At 35.6% G+C, this 19,438-nt stretch overlaps 2 protein-coding genes across 2 annotated transcripts in view; both read right to left on the bottom strand.

The window, feature by feature from the left end:
* Positions 1 to 1,514: 1,514 nt before the first annotated feature.
* On the bottom strand, positions 1,515 to 3,468 carry LOC121728821 (muscle-specific protein 20). The gene is made up of 4 exons (XM_042117122.1): positions 3,365 to 3,468; positions 2,969 to 3,180; positions 2,545 to 2,665; positions 1,515 to 1,946 (listed from the first exon to the last, which is right to left on the bottom strand). Exons 1-4 carry the CDS (start codon positions 3,392 to 3,394, stop codon positions 1,755 to 1,757), a joined length of 555 nt encoding a protein of 184 aa, XP_041973056.1. The 5' UTR covers positions 3,395 to 3,468; the 3' UTR covers positions 1,515 to 1,754.
* A 3,685-nt stretch (positions 3,469 to 7,153) lies between these two features.
* Positions 7,154 to 19,438, bottom strand: part of LOC121728820 (paired mesoderm homeobox protein 2-like) — a 42,875-nt gene continuing 30,590 nt past the window's right edge. Inside the window, exons 3-4 of the mRNA XM_042117121.1 lie at positions 10,503 to 10,704; positions 7,154 to 7,946 (exon numbers count right to left, since the gene is read on the bottom strand). Coding sequence (XP_041973055.1) covers positions 7,750 to 7,946; positions 10,503 to 10,704 — 399 coding nt within the window. The 3' untranslated portion in view covers positions 7,154 to 7,749. The remainder of the gene's footprint in view (positions 7,947 to 10,502; positions 10,705 to 19,438) is intronic.

Below are 19,438 nucleotides of genomic sequence, written 5' to 3'. Positions count from 1 at the left end.
TCATGGCAACGTCCATCGCTATCCCGTCTCACAAACAACGGTCGCCGGCTCGAGTTGTAATAATTTCCTATAATTTATTCAACAAAATATGCTCTTATCAATATAAAAAGTTGCCAGTAGCCGATACTTAAATTTACTGAATATGCATATAAAATTTGGTAAAAATCAGTAAAGCCGTTTCGGAGGAGTACGGTGACTAACATTGTGATACTAGAATTTTATATATAAGATTATCACCACGCAGAAAAACGACGAGAGCCCTCACAAAGTTCGGCTTTTAGCTAGTTACTTATTAGGTACCCATTAGATAAGGTGGATGGGATATTATGAGAGATAGGATATCGCAGTACTTACATAGTAAAAACTATTGTAAGTACTGCGATATCCTACTGTATACTTATGTTTTCAAAATAATTAGAAACTATCTAGAATCTGATTGTCGCTTCCTAATAGAACCTATCGGATTTTTATAGCTATTACAAGATGACGTCCGCGACTCGGTTGCGCCAAAATTCGGTTACCGTGCGGAAACCGTACATTCTTCCAGGATAAAATTATCCTATGTCCTTTCTCGAGACTCAATATTTTATCCTCATACCAAATTTCATCAAAATCGGTTCAGTGGCTTAGGCGTGAAGAGGTAAACGACAGGCAGACACACTTTCGCATTTATAACATTATAAGTATGGATATTGCTGAGTAAACGAGTTAAATTGTATTTAAAAATTATTAAATAAAAGAGAACGAGAAGCAAGTTATTCCTCAAATCTTTTAATACCTAACAGACTTATATAAATAAATGTATACTTTACCAGTAATATAAAAGCAATCGATATTTAAATTGTGTTTTTTATTTCGAAGAGCCTATATTAAATTAGTATAGAGCTAAATTAGTATTAGCATTAGCATTAGCATATTATGATGTATTTTATATTTAGGCAAGAACTTACAACATACTCTCTATACAAATTGTATTAATTATACTTATAGTGGGAATAAACAACAAGTGTAGGCAAGTTTCTAGATACATATTACATTAAAATGTATTATGGTGCTCCCAAAGTGATAATGCGCATAGAAATTTTCGTAATTTTTCGGCAACGGTCGTATTTCCCGAGCGTTGGAAGACGTCGCTGCAAAGCGCTGATTTTAAACTTAACTTTAAGAAAAACACCGCTTTGCGGCGACGTGGAGGCGCGAGACGTTGCTTGGACGTTACATGGTAACGTCACTGGGCACGTCGCGATGGCTTCCCGGTGAGTTATAGCACTTATTGACGGACCGGTGGCAGCGGACAGCCACCGGCTAGATATGATGTTTACTTCTATTTCCTTTGAACAAGGTGCAAAAATGCAAGTGCATTGTTTGGGGCTCTTACGTTCATAGATTCGGGTGTTTTCGTGATTACGACAATTAGCGAAGATTTGCATGCGCATTATTAATTTGGGAGTTCTGTACCATGGTATCTGGATCAAGCATTGATATTATATTGGACAAACAATAAAACGGCCGCGTTAGAAAAATATTTTATTATAAAATGTTTGTAATAAAATGGAAATAAATAAAAATTCTTATCCTAAACCGTTGGTGATGGCGGTAAGACGTTACCCGACGGGCAACTTATCATGATTTTCTTGACAAAGAGAACGCACAATCTTACACAACAAACTCTTCGACTTGCAGTCTCACAAATGAATCGTGTTCTTAATTAATACTTATAATTAATATCACGTGGTGGAAGGCGGGCGGGGTCCTTACTTTCCGAGGAGGATCTTGCGGCCGGCGCCCATGTTCGATCCAGCCTGGGTTGCGCCCTTGTTGGAGCCGGCTTGGAGACCGATCACGGTCTGGCCTGCCTTGAGGACCTCGTCGGAGAAGTCACGCTTGCACTCGTCCGAGGGCTTGGGGCCGAGGAAGGGGCCCTTCCATTCGGCGTGCCTATAGGTCTGGTGAATAAATTCGTTATGTTATTTTGCGTCGAAAGTGCAAAGAAAAAGTAAATTAAATTACTCGCTTTACAATCTAATCGTCTCTAAAAGAGATCAAGTTTATTGCGATAATGATGATGATGTCTGAAATAAATGGCCTCTTAGCCCGGCCTTGGATATTTGTAAAAGTGAGGTAATGTTTACAATGTTGTAAATCTTTGTTATTCTTGGCAGAGTTTCAATACAGAGTCGTTCGAACAAATATTTGTAACGCACGATCTGGAGCCGGTTCCAGCTTGTTTATCCTACTGCGCATAAACCGATACATTATTTTGGCTATCCCAAAATTACAGTTAGGAAACTAACATGAGTAGAGCTCTTCTACGGATAAACCTTACAAGTTGCAAATTATATACATTTTAATTAACGGCTAAAGTATGATATCGAGGTCCACTTGCACTGAAATTATTGGCAAAAGGTTAAACTCTTCTCTTTCCCAAATACTTGAACAAACTTATAAAGTTTAAGTACTTTACTTCAGGATTAACTTTAACTCTAAAGATTGGCGCAAGTAGGAATAAGTCGACCTTAGATATAATTTTATCAAGGTAGTTACCTCGCGGCCGAGGGCGAACAGGGTGCTGACGACCTGGGCGATGTCCTTCTTCTCCCACAGGTCTACGGTCTGGAAAACGTCGATGTCGGGGACACCGTAGTTTTTGATTGCTGCTTGGAAGCTGAGAAAAGATTAGTATATTGTGTACATCTCACTTACTAATAACACCCATTTTATGGGTTACAAACGCACAAATTGTATTGGGTGAGACTAACAAATTATCAAGCCTAATAGAATCTCCAGGTTACAAGGTAATCCGCGCGAGCTCCAATGAATCGGGGGCTGAATTATATTAATCGGCCTTAGAGCTACCTAGTTAGTAGCAAGTCCTCGAGGCTCGTACGTATTATGTTTTAGGTAATTTTAAAGTTTTTATTTATGTACTAGGTCCAGATATCAAGATGAGTAGTCATATTATACTTACTTGGTGATGTTCTCCATCATCTTGAATTGACCACCAGAGGTGTTTATTTTGTTGACGGATCCAGGCTTGATCTTGTTGATCAGCTGGCAAAGGACTGTGCCGTCCTTAAGAACATCTTCGAAGGCTTCGCCGGGGGGGAACTTGGCGCCGAGGATGGTCTCAATCCATTCCTGGGCCTCTTTCTCCTGTTCTGGGTTGCGCTTGGAAGCTAACTGTTGGATAATTTAGCTTATTAAAATTAAGGGCTCATTATTAGTGATAGGTTGGGGAACCGAATCCATGATAAAAAAATTTAGATGATCAGATTTTTACTTGTAAATTGAAATATTTTTGAATATGCATATTTATTTCGAATTTCGTAAGTGGAATTTGGAGTGTATATTTAGCGACACTGACCTTTAAGCGGACTTGACGTTCGAGAGACATGATGTAGTTTGTTGTGTAGTTGTGGAGTGCTGGGATGGCTCCGGTAGACTGAGCTCCTGAACCAGGGTAGGCAGTATTTATAGAGCGCGGGGTTTCGCCCTTCTGGAAACTCACGCGCAGCGCCACTGACGAGGCTACGAAATAAGCTTCTGACTCAACAACCTTTGTTCGAAGGCGTTATGCTAATATATTCAGACTTTAGATTAATTTAGAAATATTTCAATATAAAATCTATTTTTTGAACTATTATTAGAAAGTTTATTAAATTTAAAGTTAAACTGATTGTTTAACGTAATAATTAAGCTACGTTATTACGTTAAACCGAAGGACAAACAAACGATATAATATTGTAATAGCGGTTATTGTTGATTAATATAATATATAATACTTACCATATAATATACAATACTTACCGCTAAGCGTTTTACTTACAAGAAACTCAAAACTCAAATTCTGTAAAGTTTCTTACTCAGATTATATTGTTTTATAGCTTAGTAGGGTCACTGGGCCACACTACCACTCAGCTTTTAAACAAAAAAATTTATCAAAATATTTTCATACTTTTAGAAGACATCAAACTAAGTATACCTCGACGCTATATAACTTATTTCACGTTTGGGGTTAAAAACGATACTTATATATTGTGTACCAAAAAACGGTACCAATAATCACACACTTTCTTGTAATATAATCATAATATAGGTACAATACTTACCGCTAAGCTTTCTGCTTAACGGTAAGTATTGTATATTATGGTCCTATTATATTTTATTAATTAACAGTAACCGCCATCACAATATTATTTCGTTTGTTTGTCCTTCAGTTTAGAACCTAATAATGTAGAGTACAATAATTTTAGTATCTTAAAAATTCAAGCATCTTATTTTGGATGGTAATAGTTCTACCTTCTTGCTTTTGTATTTTACTCATCATGTGCGAAGTAAACAAATAGTTGAAATTGCTATTTGGTTTCTAAAGCTTATTTTTACCTGGTATAATTGACTAAAAATTTTGAATACTTGAAATGTATTTTAACGATATATTTTGTGAATTAATATTACGATTGAGGAGCTTTTTACGATTTAAATTTAAAAATTATTATTATTATTAGTTTTTTTTAAGCAAATGTGTAGGTGTAGGTTTTGCAGATCGTCGAAAATTAACTATCTTAGATGATAGATATAAAAGCTCACGCATTTTCGTGTAGGTAATAAAGCTTTCTATAGAAAGCTTAGACTTTCAAGTTCTCATACCAAATCTGGAAATTAATGGCTTGTAGATAGTAGGTATGTTGTTTTATTAATAAACAATGAAAGTTATATTAATAAACAATGTATCATATTATAGGGACTTACCGCGAGCTTATGACGCGTGCTGCCGCCGCCCACGGAGCTTTTTTGAGCTCCCGATGAGTTATAATTGTCACCGAAATCTACGTCCGAGGACAGCGTTATATGAGAGAGAATCAGAGAGGTTTTTAAATTCATGAAAAATAACAGCTGTTTGCTACGTAAAGCATATTTATAGGTACATAGCTTTGCCTGGTCGCAGGTTGCAGGTAGAAAGATGTCGGAAGATTCTTATATGTATAAGTATCTTCTGACATTTTCCTACCATATATTAAAATCATCACTTATTTTGAAAAAATAAGCTTCGTTGTAACACCATTTCATAATTTAGTGACGATGAAAAATCCTGAAAGTTTTATTTTTAAGCAATATTTTTCCGTGTTTATTTAATAAAAAACTAGGCCTTTGCATCCATTGTGGATGATTTATAAAGTATTTTCAGAGAGAAGTAACCACTCCTCAAATAGTGCCTGGGACAAGATTTTTAAATGACCGTATGGTTGCTCAAGCACATACGGCATTCTCGCAACATAGTCGGCCTAGTCCAGTGGGACCAACTATGTGCGGGTTTCCTCACGATGAGTGTCTGTGTTATGTACTTGAGATCAAAAAATGCCTGATTAGTACACGTCTCCACCCGGGATCGAACCTGTACCCTTTAGGAGTGCGAAGCAAAGGTTACCCATTAGGCCACGGACGCTCTTTATACTATTTAATATGTATTAAGTTAAATAAACATTAAAATCCCCCTTGGATTTTAATGTTTATATAGTCAGTAGGCCTGCGTAAGGATAAAGCTAATAAAACTATAGCTAATAATATAATTTCTAACTCATAATATTGTAGGTTTTAATGTCGTGTACCTAAATTCATTCTTCATACAATGTAACAGAAATGTTCAATCTGTGTGATATTGGTTCAATTTCGCAGTTTTGTTTCACATTTTTAAAATGTTTGCAGAGAGTGTAACACGTTTGAAACATTGCGACGATTAATATGTTGAACATGGTGCATTTAGTCATACCCAAATCTGTGCTCATAAATACTTTACACAAACATTTCCGATCGTTTTCTCGCATTCAAATAAACATATTTTTGTAAGATGTACGAAAGAAGTTTTATTTTTAAAATGTTACTAGTTATTCGACTTTAAATTGTAGAAATTAATTAATGGTATGTGTATTTTATATTGTTTAAAACTAAAACTTTTAAACTTTTAAAAGCATCAACATATTTATCCAATAATAATTAATCATCTGTGAGGGCTCGTGTCGTTACATCTTAACTGACTGTCTACTATGTTAAAGCACAAATCAATAGGCCTGATATAGTTTTTCCGTAAAGGGTACCACAAAATTGTACAGGTTGTAGGATATGCTAAGGCTCGCTTCGCTCGCCCTGATAATCGGATTCAGGACGTGTCCACATAATATTATGGACAAGTTGTTTTCGAGCACATTTTTGAATTATTTAAATAGAGTTCTTAAAGTGTAAAAATATGAATGTATTTAATGTTTGAAACATAAAGATAGTAACGATTTACGAGCACTTGGGCGTGTATGAAATATTTGTCTGAAGTGTTCACGACTGCGAACTGCTGAAAAAGATTGATGTGCCATTACAGTGTGAAGATATCTTTGATGTTTAGTCTGTGTGAAGTATCTTCTTAGTGTATCATGTACCTTTAAATACATAATAACCGATAGATGTATTTTTGTGTTTAGAGCCACAAAAAGTATGTAAATGTAAATTTACCTACTGCTTTTTGGGTAAACTAGAGATCGCCCAATGGTCGAAATTCGACCTTAGTTTCAAACACATTAGGACTAACTATTACGTTTAATTTGTAAAAAAATATTGACCATATCATATATTTTTTTTCAACTCTCGTTTCTGGGACTCCGCTGATCTCAGACTGGCCGTGTAAGCATTGTCTAATAGTATCTAAGATTCAATAAAAAAAAACTATAATCCATTTTCAATTTGTCAACTTGTTGTCAATAGACTTCAACCATAAATAAAAGAGTATAATTCGTATGTATAGGTTTGTCAATCAAAAATCTTTCATCTTCTTGAGTGTGCGTATTGTAGTGTGTGTAATGTTTTGTTAGTTTAAAAAAATGTGTAATAAAAGCATAATTTTAAAATAATATTAGCTCGATGCACTTCTTCACCATATAAACTATAACTGTGCAAAATTTCATTCACCTACGTTTCCGCATTTTTCGTCAAAAGGGATACAAAGTTTTTCGCTTGCGTATTAATATATAGATTCTTAAATGTGTTTTGAATATTTTGACCTACTAGAGACAGAAACTGTAATAGTTACTTAATAACTGTTATTTTAATATATTCTATAACTCTTTAAAATAAAATAAAAAAACATAGTAGTTACTCATTTCTTTATTAAAACACCCTCCAAATCATCGTTATCAGTACATACACTCAAAATACGTCACTACAACGCATGATACATATTTACATGTTTTACATATTTACAACATTGTTCGCTACGACACTATTGAACAATATCATAAAACTCTGACCTCAAATTATCACTATTACAAAAATCAAACAAATTGACTACGGCTCCTGGACTAGAACGTTTCAAATTGCTACTACTTATCACATTGCTGCAGTTAGGGAATGTAAGGGTATTAAAAGCTAAATATGTTAGTCGCGGATCCCCCGTATACGACGCTATATTTACAGTACTTATCACAAAAGTTGTCTTACACGTAGATAACCATTCGTTACGACACCGGAACCGAACATTTACACTTATCCTAGCACTAATAAATCTAATTTAAAATACACCGCTCAATAAATTAGAAACACAATGTCATACGCTAGTTCATCATGGACACTTGGCACTTATTTCACCTGGTTTGTAAACACTCGGACCGTCAAATTCTATGGAGCTTACGGTCTAGGTACATCGCCGTACCCGACCGGCCGATTTAATTGTCATTAAGCTCACGTTTAGAATTAGAACAGCTGCGACCATTAGAAAAGATGGTTGTTCGTTTTGGCGAGAGTCCCGAGGTGGTCGGATAGGAGGTAGTTGGGGGGCGCTACGCCCAGCAGTGGGAAGCCGGAGGGCTGCCGCAGCAGGCCGCAGCCGCCGGCCCACTTGTTGCCCACGCCCACGCCGCTCGCCGCCTCGGACCCCACGGAGTTCAGCTCATCGCACAGCTTGTTGGCTGCAATAGAACATTTCCTGTTAGCATATTCTCAAACGGCAACGGTAGTTTAATTCACATACCAGCTATCTCCCCAGATACGGAAGACATCCATCATTGCTAATAAGATGGGTTTTGTTCTATCTGTTAGTACTTATCACAAAAAGATAGATAATTAAATAAATAACTAAATAATAGATGATTAAATCAAAATATTCTGTGCCCTATAATTAATATTTAATTATCAGTTATTCTTATTCAAATAAACGTATTTCATACAACAACACTACCACAAAAACAAAACTTTAAAATTTAAAATCCTTCACGAACTGAGTTTCATATTCCGAAACTTGAAACTAATGCACTAAGCGCAGGCTGATTCGGAATTCAAATTGCGAGGCGGATATGAAATAATCGCGCTAACGCAATTAGCCGCTAATCACTAATCCTAGCTCGCTCGCTTGTTTATTCAGCCCTGAGCGACAATCGCGCAATTATAGCAAATGAGTCGCGCGGAAATCTCGCGCCGCCGCCCGCCCTCGCCCGCCCTCGCCCGCCCGCCTAATGTGATTACCGCGCCGCAAGTGTCAGACCAGGACCTATGTTATTAGGCTAGATTAGGACGCCTTTAATAATCTGTTACCTGCACGAATTGTTCGTATATAACCTAACAATGTAATTTTCGAGGGAGAGTTTTCTGCTCAAATGATACAATGACCGCCAATATTCAGGAATTCCAATAATAATTAGAAGTTATAAAAATATGTTTAAATTTTTTTTCTGTTCAGAATTCTACTGTAAAATGAAATCAAATATGAGAAAATAATATTGAGCAAAAGCTTAAAAACTGACACTCATACTTGACCTAAATATAAACGGCTTAACCAATTTAGATGACCCTTCTGTAACGTAGCGTAAGGACGTTATTGAAACGTCTTCTAAAGAATTTCTCAAACGCTCAAACGGTTTAGTTATTTATATATCATTATATATCATTGTAGATATTTGCTAAATATTCGCGTATTTGTTTCACAATGCGTGTTTTGGTTGAAAATGTTTTTTGAGGACCATTTTGAAGTGATGCTACGCGCTGGAGCTGTTTGCTACGCTTCGTAGCGTACGTATAACGTAGCGCTGAAGTTAACTCTGTACCTACCTAAAGTTATTTGGTTCTATTATATTTTTTAATTCTGTAATTTTGAAAAAAAAAATGCGAATGTAGTTCAATTATTATTTAGTAAGCTGAATATATTTTAAACTACTATTATTTATTATCCTTAATGTTCAATGATCAAAATGCCATACATTAGCCGTTAGCCGTAACTAAAAACTAAATATAGAGAGACTAGTGCAGACAGGTATCAGATATTTCGATGCATTCTAATTTTAAATTCTAATTTGAATCCGTATTGAAATATGGTTGAAATCAGCCTTGTTATGTTCTCCCACGCGGCGGGGCAAGGCGCTGAAATAGCGGCAATCACGCCGTCTCACGATGGTCCCGACTGCCAACTCTCATGCCTCGAATACCCCTTCGATCGCAAGCCTCGAATACCCCTTACTCGCGTGAGGGACAGATTTTTAAAATTTCATTCTATTAAAATGGGATTAAAAAAGAAAAAATATTTCCAACAAAAAAACGTACAACTACATAATATTTTGTGATGTGTGGTAATTATGGTTGCTCGAGTCTAGTTCTGAACTCAGTTGTAGTTCCTCATATTAACTACCTTACATGGCAGGGTATTGATGATGAATAAATATTCTGTCAGCTATTCTACGAACTGACGAAGAGGTATTCGGGGCATAAGAATCGGGCCCCTGCCCCTGTAGACAAGTGGCAAAACGCTAACGCCAACGCTCGCGCTAGCGCTACAAAATGTATGGATTTGACATTAGTATTCGCTAGCGAAGCGATGACTTATGTCAAATCGCATACATTTTGTAGCGCTAGCGTTAGCGTCAGCGTTAGCGCTTTGCCACTTGTCTACAGGCCCTGCTCAGTCTCACCTCGCTAACTCATCGCTCACGGCTTACGGTATGCATGACTCACACGATCACAATATCATAACCATCGATTCACGGACTCACACTTATTTGTGGAACGCCAAAAATAATTTTATTGCATTCCCGCACTATAACACAATATACATTATACATTTTATTGCTTTACAATAGAAAACTGTAAATGAAACGACCATTAAAAATATACGTAGAACTTTACAAAACGTAGACAATAAAAGTGTGTGACACAGAAATTTTAGATAGAGACTCATCAGATGTATACAATTTGAAACATTTCTGTATATCTACATTTACGCTTCAACCGCGGGATCGCTCTTGATTAAACTTAGCATGGAACAACTGTCCCGGGAAGGACATGAGTTTAGAATGTTTGTATTAATGCCGCGGCCGCACACGCGTCTATCGTCACAAATACCTATACCATTGGACGATACACTCAGATCATCCAACGCTTTCGTCTCAAGCACGAAACACTACGCATGTGCGGCAAGCAATACGAAGTTCACCAGGTCATCTAGTACTATTTCTTTTTCTTTTATTTTTCTGTCTTACCTGCAGAGGTGATCGGCTTGAGGTCCGGCGGGGAGAGGTGTGGTAGCGAGTGGTGCGTCTGTCCGGGCGGGGGGTGGGGCGAGGCGGCGGGAGAACCCCCCTTGTCACGCTTCCCCTCCGCCTTCACCCCCGCCTCACCCGCCTTCTGCTGCGCCAGCCGCTCCTGCTTGCGGAACTTCGCTCGCCGGTTTTGGAACCATACCTGAAATAATGTTTTTGTAATGTTAGAACTTAGAAATATAACCAAATTTAATACTTTACGAGCTGCACCCTCATCCTACGCAGGACCAACATGTAATTCCTATAAAGGGTCTTAAAAAATAGAATAAAACAGATAGGAATAACCTTCCACATACGCATTGTGTAATGTGTATAAAACAGGTACATCATCTTAAATTATATCTATTAGCATGTGCTGATAGACGATATTGCTGGACATAGGCTACTCCTAACAACAAAATCGTCAACACTTCATTTGTATTTCTTTGAAATGAGCACATAAATTAATTTTATTGGATCTATCTAAGATAAGGAATAACATTCATATTTAAAGGCGAAAGTTTGTGTGTGTGTAATGCGTATGTTACTTTTTCACATCAGAATGCGATTTTAATAAAATTTGGAATGTAGTAATGATACCCTGGATTAACACAAAAGTAGGTATTTTTTACGGCGGGAAAATATCATAATTTATTTTGCCGAATAAGCCGCGGGTAACACCCAGCTAGTATGTTAATAATAATTCGACAGAATAATATTATTATTATTATTTATTTTTATATAATATATTAAATATATAATATATTATATAATAAGGGGGCAAACGAGCAAACGGGTCACCTGATAGAAAGCAACTTCCGTCGCCCATGGACACTCGCTGCATAAGAAGAGCTGCAGGTGCGTTGCCGGCTTTTTAAGAGGGAACCGTTTGCTCGTTTGCCCCCTTATCTCATTAAAAAAAAAGCCCGTGGTATTTCTCCGGTCGAGCCGGCCCATTCGTGCCGAAGCATGCCTCTCCTCCATATATTTGTGCTAGAAATATCTTGTTTAGTTGGTAAAGTTTGATTTAAAGAAAAAACTACACTCGACCACCAAAAAACGTAGTGAAAAAGTAATATCTAATATAATAACCGGTTTCGGTGACGGTGGCTGGTTTCATTGAAAACAGGCCAGCTACGCAGGAGTAATTTTATAGTGCCCAAGTGTGTGCGCAGTACACAAGAGCACTCTCTATTCCTTTACTCTAATAACCCAGTGGGACGGAAGTCCGACACGACTGGCGAGGGATCAGGCGCAGGACCGACTTTTTACATGCCCATGACCCATCCGACGCATGGATCATCTTACTTGTCAGACAATCAGGTGATCAGCCTGCATTGTCCTAACCAAACTTGGAAATAACATGTTTCCAACGCGGGAATCGAAACCACGACCTTCGAGTCAAGAGCCGCGCTCTATACCACTAGACCACGGAGGCGTTGTGTCTAAGTTAGTAGCATGACAGCCACCACTAAATTGTAACTATGTATAAGTACATACATAGAGAATCGGAACCCAAACTATCAACACAAATCCCTATGTAAGCTGTAGGCGTAATATTTAGGTTCGGTGGGCGGTCGACAACTAAATGGGTGTTTAGACAATAACACATAAACACGCCCAAAAAGGTAGTGTATTAATTAATACCTACACAATTTTAGTTCATTCTGAGTTCATGAAAGTTGAAATTATAGTTTATATTATCTAACACAGTGTTTTTCAATCTTTTTGATTTCGCGACCCCTTTACAGATTGAAATATACTGGTGTAATGATTTTTTTTTCTAGTATGGTAAGTATATATTTATCTATTATACGTCAGCTTTTTCTTTCTGTCGGCGACCCACAGATTGAAAAACACTGATCTAATATCTACTTCACTTAATGTACCATCGAGGAAATTGATTCCTAGGCAGTTGACTGACCAACGTCATTTGGTCGGATCATGTCAATTCAATGTTAATTGTAACCTATCGCCTCAGTTTGACATAATGCGACCTACGTCAGTCCCCCATCTACCTAGGAATCAACTTCTCTGATAGGACTATCAGAGATTAATAGGTAGATGACGGACTTAGGCCATTTGGTTGTGGGTGGGCTTAGCCGATAGATCAGACTTGACAATATAATCAGCGGTCACCTTGTTTTTTTTTTTATATTCTGAGGCGACGTGTTATTCATTTATAATTTATTTATTCGCATAAAACATGGTACATCTAAGTAGTTATTACTAGGTCATATAATCTTGGTTCCAGAATGCTTTATCAATTGACAAGCAAAGAGAGAAATGTTATGGAACTGATAGAGCAAGATTTTTGACGATTTTTGATAAAAGTCAAAAATTCAAGCCCCAGAACATGAGATATATTTTTTAATTCACTTTACAATATCTACAGAGAAGTCAACCTCTGATGCGTAAACTGTAGCTCGTAAAATAAAATGAGGGGACCATGGTATATTATCGGGGACCATGGAACATTATAATTTTCATAAGCTATTTCGACAATTTACTATGCGGTCTTTATTAACTGTCTATTTATATTGCTGGATACTTAACCTACTTTAATCAATCGTTAAATTGCCAATTATAAATTACACATCGGTAAGTAGATTTGGAAGGAGTGGGTATAATGTTTCAGTAACTTCTTGCAGTTTATTTTGGCACATAATAATAATAATAATCTTAATTTTAATTGTGGAACTGTCTGTCTATCTGTCTGTCTGTTACATATTCACGTCCAAACCGCTGAACCGATTTTGCTGAAATTTGGTATGGAGATACCTTGAGGCCCGGGAAAGGACATAGGATACATTTCACCCCGAAAAAATATACGGGTCCCGCGCGATAAACGAATTATGTCGCAACAGAGTTGCGGGCGTCATCTAGTGTTAAAATAACAGTATAGCTTGTCATCGTACTGATTTATGCTTGGTAATTAGTCCCTTCTTTTGAGTTCATACAATCATCAATCTATGTCTTCAATATGTTGTTTGACTATTATTACATTTATTTCAGTAGAAGAAATCGTTTACTGTAATATATGTTTGTTTGCATAGAAACACAATAGACATTCGTTGATAGTGGACAAACTCGAGCAAAATTAATGTTAGAATTTGCTTCGGAAATATTATTTGCCAAAACTCATTAAAATATTTATATCTAGAATAATGAAATGGGAACTAAAATCACACATTGCTCTAATGAATGAAAGTAAAAATAAAGTAAATTGATTTTAACATTATACTACGAATAACAATACCCAAAATTGTATTTTATAGATATTATAATAAATGTAGAGCTGTTTGGGCACTACGCTCCTTGTAAATTAAAAAGACATGGCACTAGCAAAGTATTTCCATTTAAAAAAGATAATAAAAATCCGCGAACCGTACGTAAACACTGAAAGAGGAGAGAATACGAACTTGCAGGACAAACAAAGTTAGCTTTTGACTCGGCTAATGGGAACGCATCCGGTGCATCCAAATTTTAATGCAAACCGTTTTATATTCGTTCGAACGCGAAAATCCGAATTGATCGTAATTCGATTTGGGCCCGGAGATAATTGCAACTGCCACGGCGCTGATTGGCAAAAAAGTCCGGGCGACTCCGCGCGCCGCCCGACAATCATACGCACAGTGTTTGCGCGCCTGATGATGTTTGCCCGCCATGTTTTCACAGCCCCGTTACAATTTTAACCCTTTTAATGAACCTCTTACTTCATATTATTATGTAACAGAATTAATTCGTTTTCGTGTCCAATATTTGCGCGTATTTTATTACATTATTTTCGTTTCGTTCGCGTAAAAGATTATAATATTTTACCACTATTTTGTAGGTTAAAATTTGTATTTTTAACAATGTAAGTACTTGTTCGGTTACCTAGATAGAATTAAACATATCTATGTTTAAACAATAGCAGTAGGTGCAATGTTTTGCGAATTGTAGAGCTTAGCCAGTAAAATATGATGTAAGATGTTTAAAGTATATTTGCTAAGCTTGTAGGTATGTACCAGATACCTTTATTTCGTAGAAAGATTTATATAATATTTAAACTCATACATGGTGCTGGTAAAAGTACCATTTATTGAGGACGATAGCATAAAGAATAAACAGAGTGTGTGATTTCATAATTTTCATGTCATTTTAAATAGATGAAAATTGAAATGACCGGAGTTACATGCGATACAAAGTGTTAAAGGAAGTGCTAGAATGGTATTGTGCATAAATCATGCGAAATCTAGCAAACAACAATTTCCTTACTGCCATAGACATATTGTGTCAACATGGACCACTACTTGCGGATGATAGCCAAATGTTACGATAGGTATTTATTATTTTTATGATAGAACACCCAAACAGCTGTAAGGCTCAAGCTACACTGAATTGGCTGCGATCATCGGTTGTCGCACAAGCTTTATTTACATATATTTCCCTTTTTATCCAACATTAACACAGCTTTAATTCGGATCCTACCAAACAGCAAAACATCACATTAACATTTCAGCGTTTATTTCATGAGAATAATATTTCGTACCTTAAGGCCCAGTAGTCCCTAAAATAAGCAGGTCGTTGTCTGTCAGTACGAATATCGACGTTAAGGACATTAAAATAACATTCATATCAGCGCGCCTTGTACAGTGGCTGTTACGCGCTCGCCGCGTGCCTTGATAATAGAAAATAGGAGAAAAAACCTTTTGTTTTTAGTATTACACAAATCAAATATATCAAATCGTTTACGTTAGGTTACGACACATATACTACATTTTTTGTTTTTTCTAGAAAGTGTGTAATTTAGCCATAAAATGATTTAATTATGAAAAACAGCGTTATAACAGTCATCTTTGAGATTTTTTTCTATCGAGCAGAATTTTTCAAATTGTGTACTGATATACCTTTGCGTATAGGAAATTTACTCAATTTTAAAACGATACTTATTTTATTCTTAAATAATGACATTTCCTTTACTAAAAACGTGTTTTAAAAAACCCACTTTACGTAGTTGCAACTACCACAGCGCCTTAATGGAAACCTTGATACCATATTTTATACATAATATTATAAAACAAAGTCGCTTTTTTTCCCTCATGTCTAGGGAATGTTATTATTCGACAAATTTACTATTCGAATAATTCGAATATTTTACAAAACTTTTCGAATAATTCGAATATTATTCGAATAATTAAAAAATATTGAAAAATGCTGAAAACTCTGAATAAAAGTAACAAAAAGCTTCGTACAACCATGTACAACCTATTTTGTTAATACTATAAAGTAAGCAATTCTTATTTTTACTTTTATCAACATAAATCTTTATAAATGACAAAGTTAATTTTTATTATGAAACACTTTAAAAATGTATATTTTAAGGTTACAGCTGGGCAATAAAAGAAAGGCTGTAAAGTGTAAACCGTTTTCGATCGTAGCACTTTTTACTTTTCTTATGTGTTTAAGCTTAAGTCTTGCTAGGCAGCAGTTGAGATTCAATAATAATATGATATTAGACATTATGATATCTGTTCATTAATACTAAGCCAGCTTACCCGTCTTTTTGATATTTTCGATTCACGTTCACCTAGTTCACCTAGTCGGCTTCACCTGTGTGTGAAGGCTTCGGCTGTATGTGGCTCGAAATTATAAAAAAGGGCTACTAGAAAACCAACCTCACAACAAAAACAAAATTGCAACGAAGCCCTGGGGGAGGGTGAAACAATCCTAGAGCTGGTGAATTTAGTAACTTGAAGTTTGATAACTCCAATAACATGATATTAAGGAGTCATCGACATTTTTTGATACTGTACTAACTGTTTCAATTATCAGTCGAGGACTGCCGTGGTAAAGCTATTGTATAGCAAATTTTTATCAACTTGTCGAATCATAGATCACATCGCGAGATTCAAGCCAGAAATGCGTATAGAAAAAATATCTTTTGTATTTTAACTACGTATTTTAAAAATCTCAATATTGCACTTACATTTATTACCTTCTTAAAAAACGAGTTTGTTTTATACGAGTATACGTAATGAACATGAACAACAATGAACTAAAAACATGGTCAACGGCGACGATGAATGGTCGTATACTCATTAGTTAGACTTAAAACAGATTTATATATATTATTAAATATGTAGAATATTCATAAATAATATTATTTTTCTGAAATAAACTTAATTATGTTCTTATTCCATGTTAATTTTATGATTGATAGCATTTTAAACAAAAATAAAAAATATTTTTAGTATTCGAATTATTCGAAAAATAATTTGGCGAATATTCGAATAATAAAATCGTCGAATATTCGAATAAAACGAGTATTCGAATATTCGAATAACATACCCTACTCATGTCCCTTTGTTCCCTTTAATTTTTAAAACTACGCAACTGATTTTGATGCGGTTTTCTATAATAGATAGAGTGAATAGTGATTCAAGAGGAAGGTTACAGGTATAATAACATTCATTCAATAGTGGGGAAATACTATAATTTTTGGGGTTTCTAATGTGATGTCGTAATTAATTACATTTTTTCCGCTTACATTGCAAACGCAGGCTGAACCCTACGAGATTTATCAAAATAATGTACGAAGTATTATACACATTAAAAAGGTCTACAGAAAACTCCGCGATGGTATATGTCTATCTCTTATGGATATCCCACAATATTTTTTTTTTGTCATTTTCTTTTTACGACAAATAATGGCTAATTTTCGAAGCAATTTTAATAAATACAGCATTAATCCTTGTCCAATTAAATAACTTAAACACATTGTTGATTTAATATAGATCTATATGGCCCTTTACAGCATATTATGATTTAAATGAATATTTTCGAATATATTACAGATTCAAAATTGCGGGTTCAGTAGCTTTTGCGGCGGTACCGACCAATGCAGGCCACGGGTAGTAATAATGAATACAAGTCAAAACTGCTGAATCGATTTTAATCATTTTTTCAGTGGCTATAATATATTTTATACCCGATGCGTAGCCGGGCCGGGTCAAATTGACATTGTTTAACAATGTCAATTTGAGATTATTTAACAATATTTTGTTATTAGATTTAGCTTATGAGAACTGGTCGTCTCTGCCAACTCAGGGTGGTTCGAGCCTAGCAGTTAGCACCGCCCACCAGTAAGCTCGCCTTGGCATTGGCGACGAGACAACGAACTTTACTTCTCTAGAATAATTCGAAGTGTTTTATTATACGCGTTACCGGTTCATCACATCTTTGGCTGTTATAGCGGTCGTTCTTCACGTTATTTTTTATATTGACTATATTTAACTCTGTGTTTTGCACGCGTAACGCAATACCTACGCAAGCGGCATAAACTTTTTCCAGCGTTATGAGTCGTGATTACTAATCCTTTTCCCGCGTTCTAAATTTGAATCTGACTCATATAATCTGTTTTATAGAGTTCCGTACCAGAAGAAGAGTCCAAAGGGTAAAACAGGACCCTATTACAAAGACTTCAATGTCTGTCCGTCTGTCTGTCTGTGTGTCTCCAGGCTGTAACTCAAGAACTGCTATAGATAGATTTCTGAAATTTTCACAAATTGTGTACTCATATCTGTTGCCGCTATAACAACAAATACTAAAAACAAAATAAAATTAATATTTAACGGCTCCCATACAACAAACGTGATATTTTTGCAATTTTTTGCTCGATATCAATAACTGTAATACATAGGCACTTGAAATATTGACGAAATACTCAGTTATATTTGTACTTTAATAATCAATAATAAAATTTAAATAAATTAAATAATTAATAATTAATCCCATACAAAAAAAACACAACTTTCAGCCTAATATTGCTCGATTGAGGTACGGAACTCTTCGTGCGAGAGTTTAACTCGCACTTGGCCGATTTTATTTTTACTTTTAATTAAGTTTTTATACAAGAGATGACAATGTCCACCTTATCATGGCCAAAATATTCCTAGTCGTACATTTTGTTATCTTATATCTTTAAACGAGCAATTCTTGTATATATATTATTGGGATCGCGGAATCGGCTCCAACGATTTTCATGAAATTTAGTAAATAGTGGGTTTCGGGGGCGATAAATCGATCTAGCTAGGAATCATTTTTAGAAAATGTCATTTTCATCGAATACCGAGCAAAGCTCGGTCAAATAGCTAGTATTTACTAAAATATAATACCACGTCTTACAAAAAGAAACTGAAATTTTAAAATATTAAGGTATATGGTTTTTAAATTGCCTTAGTAGTTACTCAAATCTAAATGTTCAAACATAATATTACCTATATTTTTTCTTTCACTAACGTGAATATTGTCACGAGTCACGAGTCACGACTAATTACGATCATAATGCAGGAACACGTACATTTTCAATATTAATTATTGACAAGTTCACAAGTCACAACGTTCACCTCACTAACAAATTGTTCTTTGTTTATATTTTGAAGAAATATGGAATAAATACATCTATTAATATAAATTATTTTGCTTCTGGAAATTCTACTAGTGATGAGAATGGCTGGATGCCCAATTTTGGTCATCACTAAATTCTAGCTACAACTAAGTATAAATTATTTTTTCCAAAATGAATATTGCGGTAGCCCTGTAATTGCAGTAGCACTTAAACACAAATCGTAGTAGCATCAATGTCAGCCCTAGCAGATGCAGCGACCTCGGCCGTTAAATAAATTATAATTATTGAGATAAGTAATTATAGTGCTAATGTAGCACTACCGGTCCAACTATCCAAATTGACGACGCCTTGAACAAACATCAAAGAAATAATATTATGTCGCGTTATTTGGTGTGAAAACTGAAATGAAACATTTCGTATGTCTTTGTTAATATTCTGACTTTTTAAAAAGGAAATGCCCAGATTGGTATAAAAGTAGCAAAAAATCTACATTTACAGTTTTAAA

The sequence above is a fragment of the Aricia agestis genome, chromosome 7 (assembly GCF_905147365.1).
Source record: "Aricia agestis chromosome 7, ilAriAges1.1, whole genome shotgun sequence".
Classification (NCBI taxonomy): domain Eukaryota; kingdom Metazoa; phylum Arthropoda; class Insecta; order Lepidoptera; family Lycaenidae; genus Aricia; species Aricia agestis.
The sequence above is the reverse complement of the archived record's forward strand: the minus strand, read 5'-3'. Positions and strand labels throughout refer to the sequence as shown.

What these genes read in the sequence shown, in the direction of transcription:
- LOC121728821 (XM_042117122.1), bottom strand. Translation starts at nt 3,394, where the DNA reads ATGTCTCTCGAACGTCAAGTCCGCTTAAAG. An exon ending in ATGATGGAGAACATCACCAA is followed by an intron (nt 2,666 to 2,968) that starts GTAAGTATAATA and finishes ATCTTTTCTCAG; the next exon opens with CTTCCAAGCAGCAATCAAAA. An exon ending in TGTTCGCCCTCGGCCGCGAG is followed by an intron (nt 1,947 to 2,544) that starts GTAACTACCTTG and finishes TTTATTCACCAG; the next exon opens with ACCTATAGGCACGCCGAATG.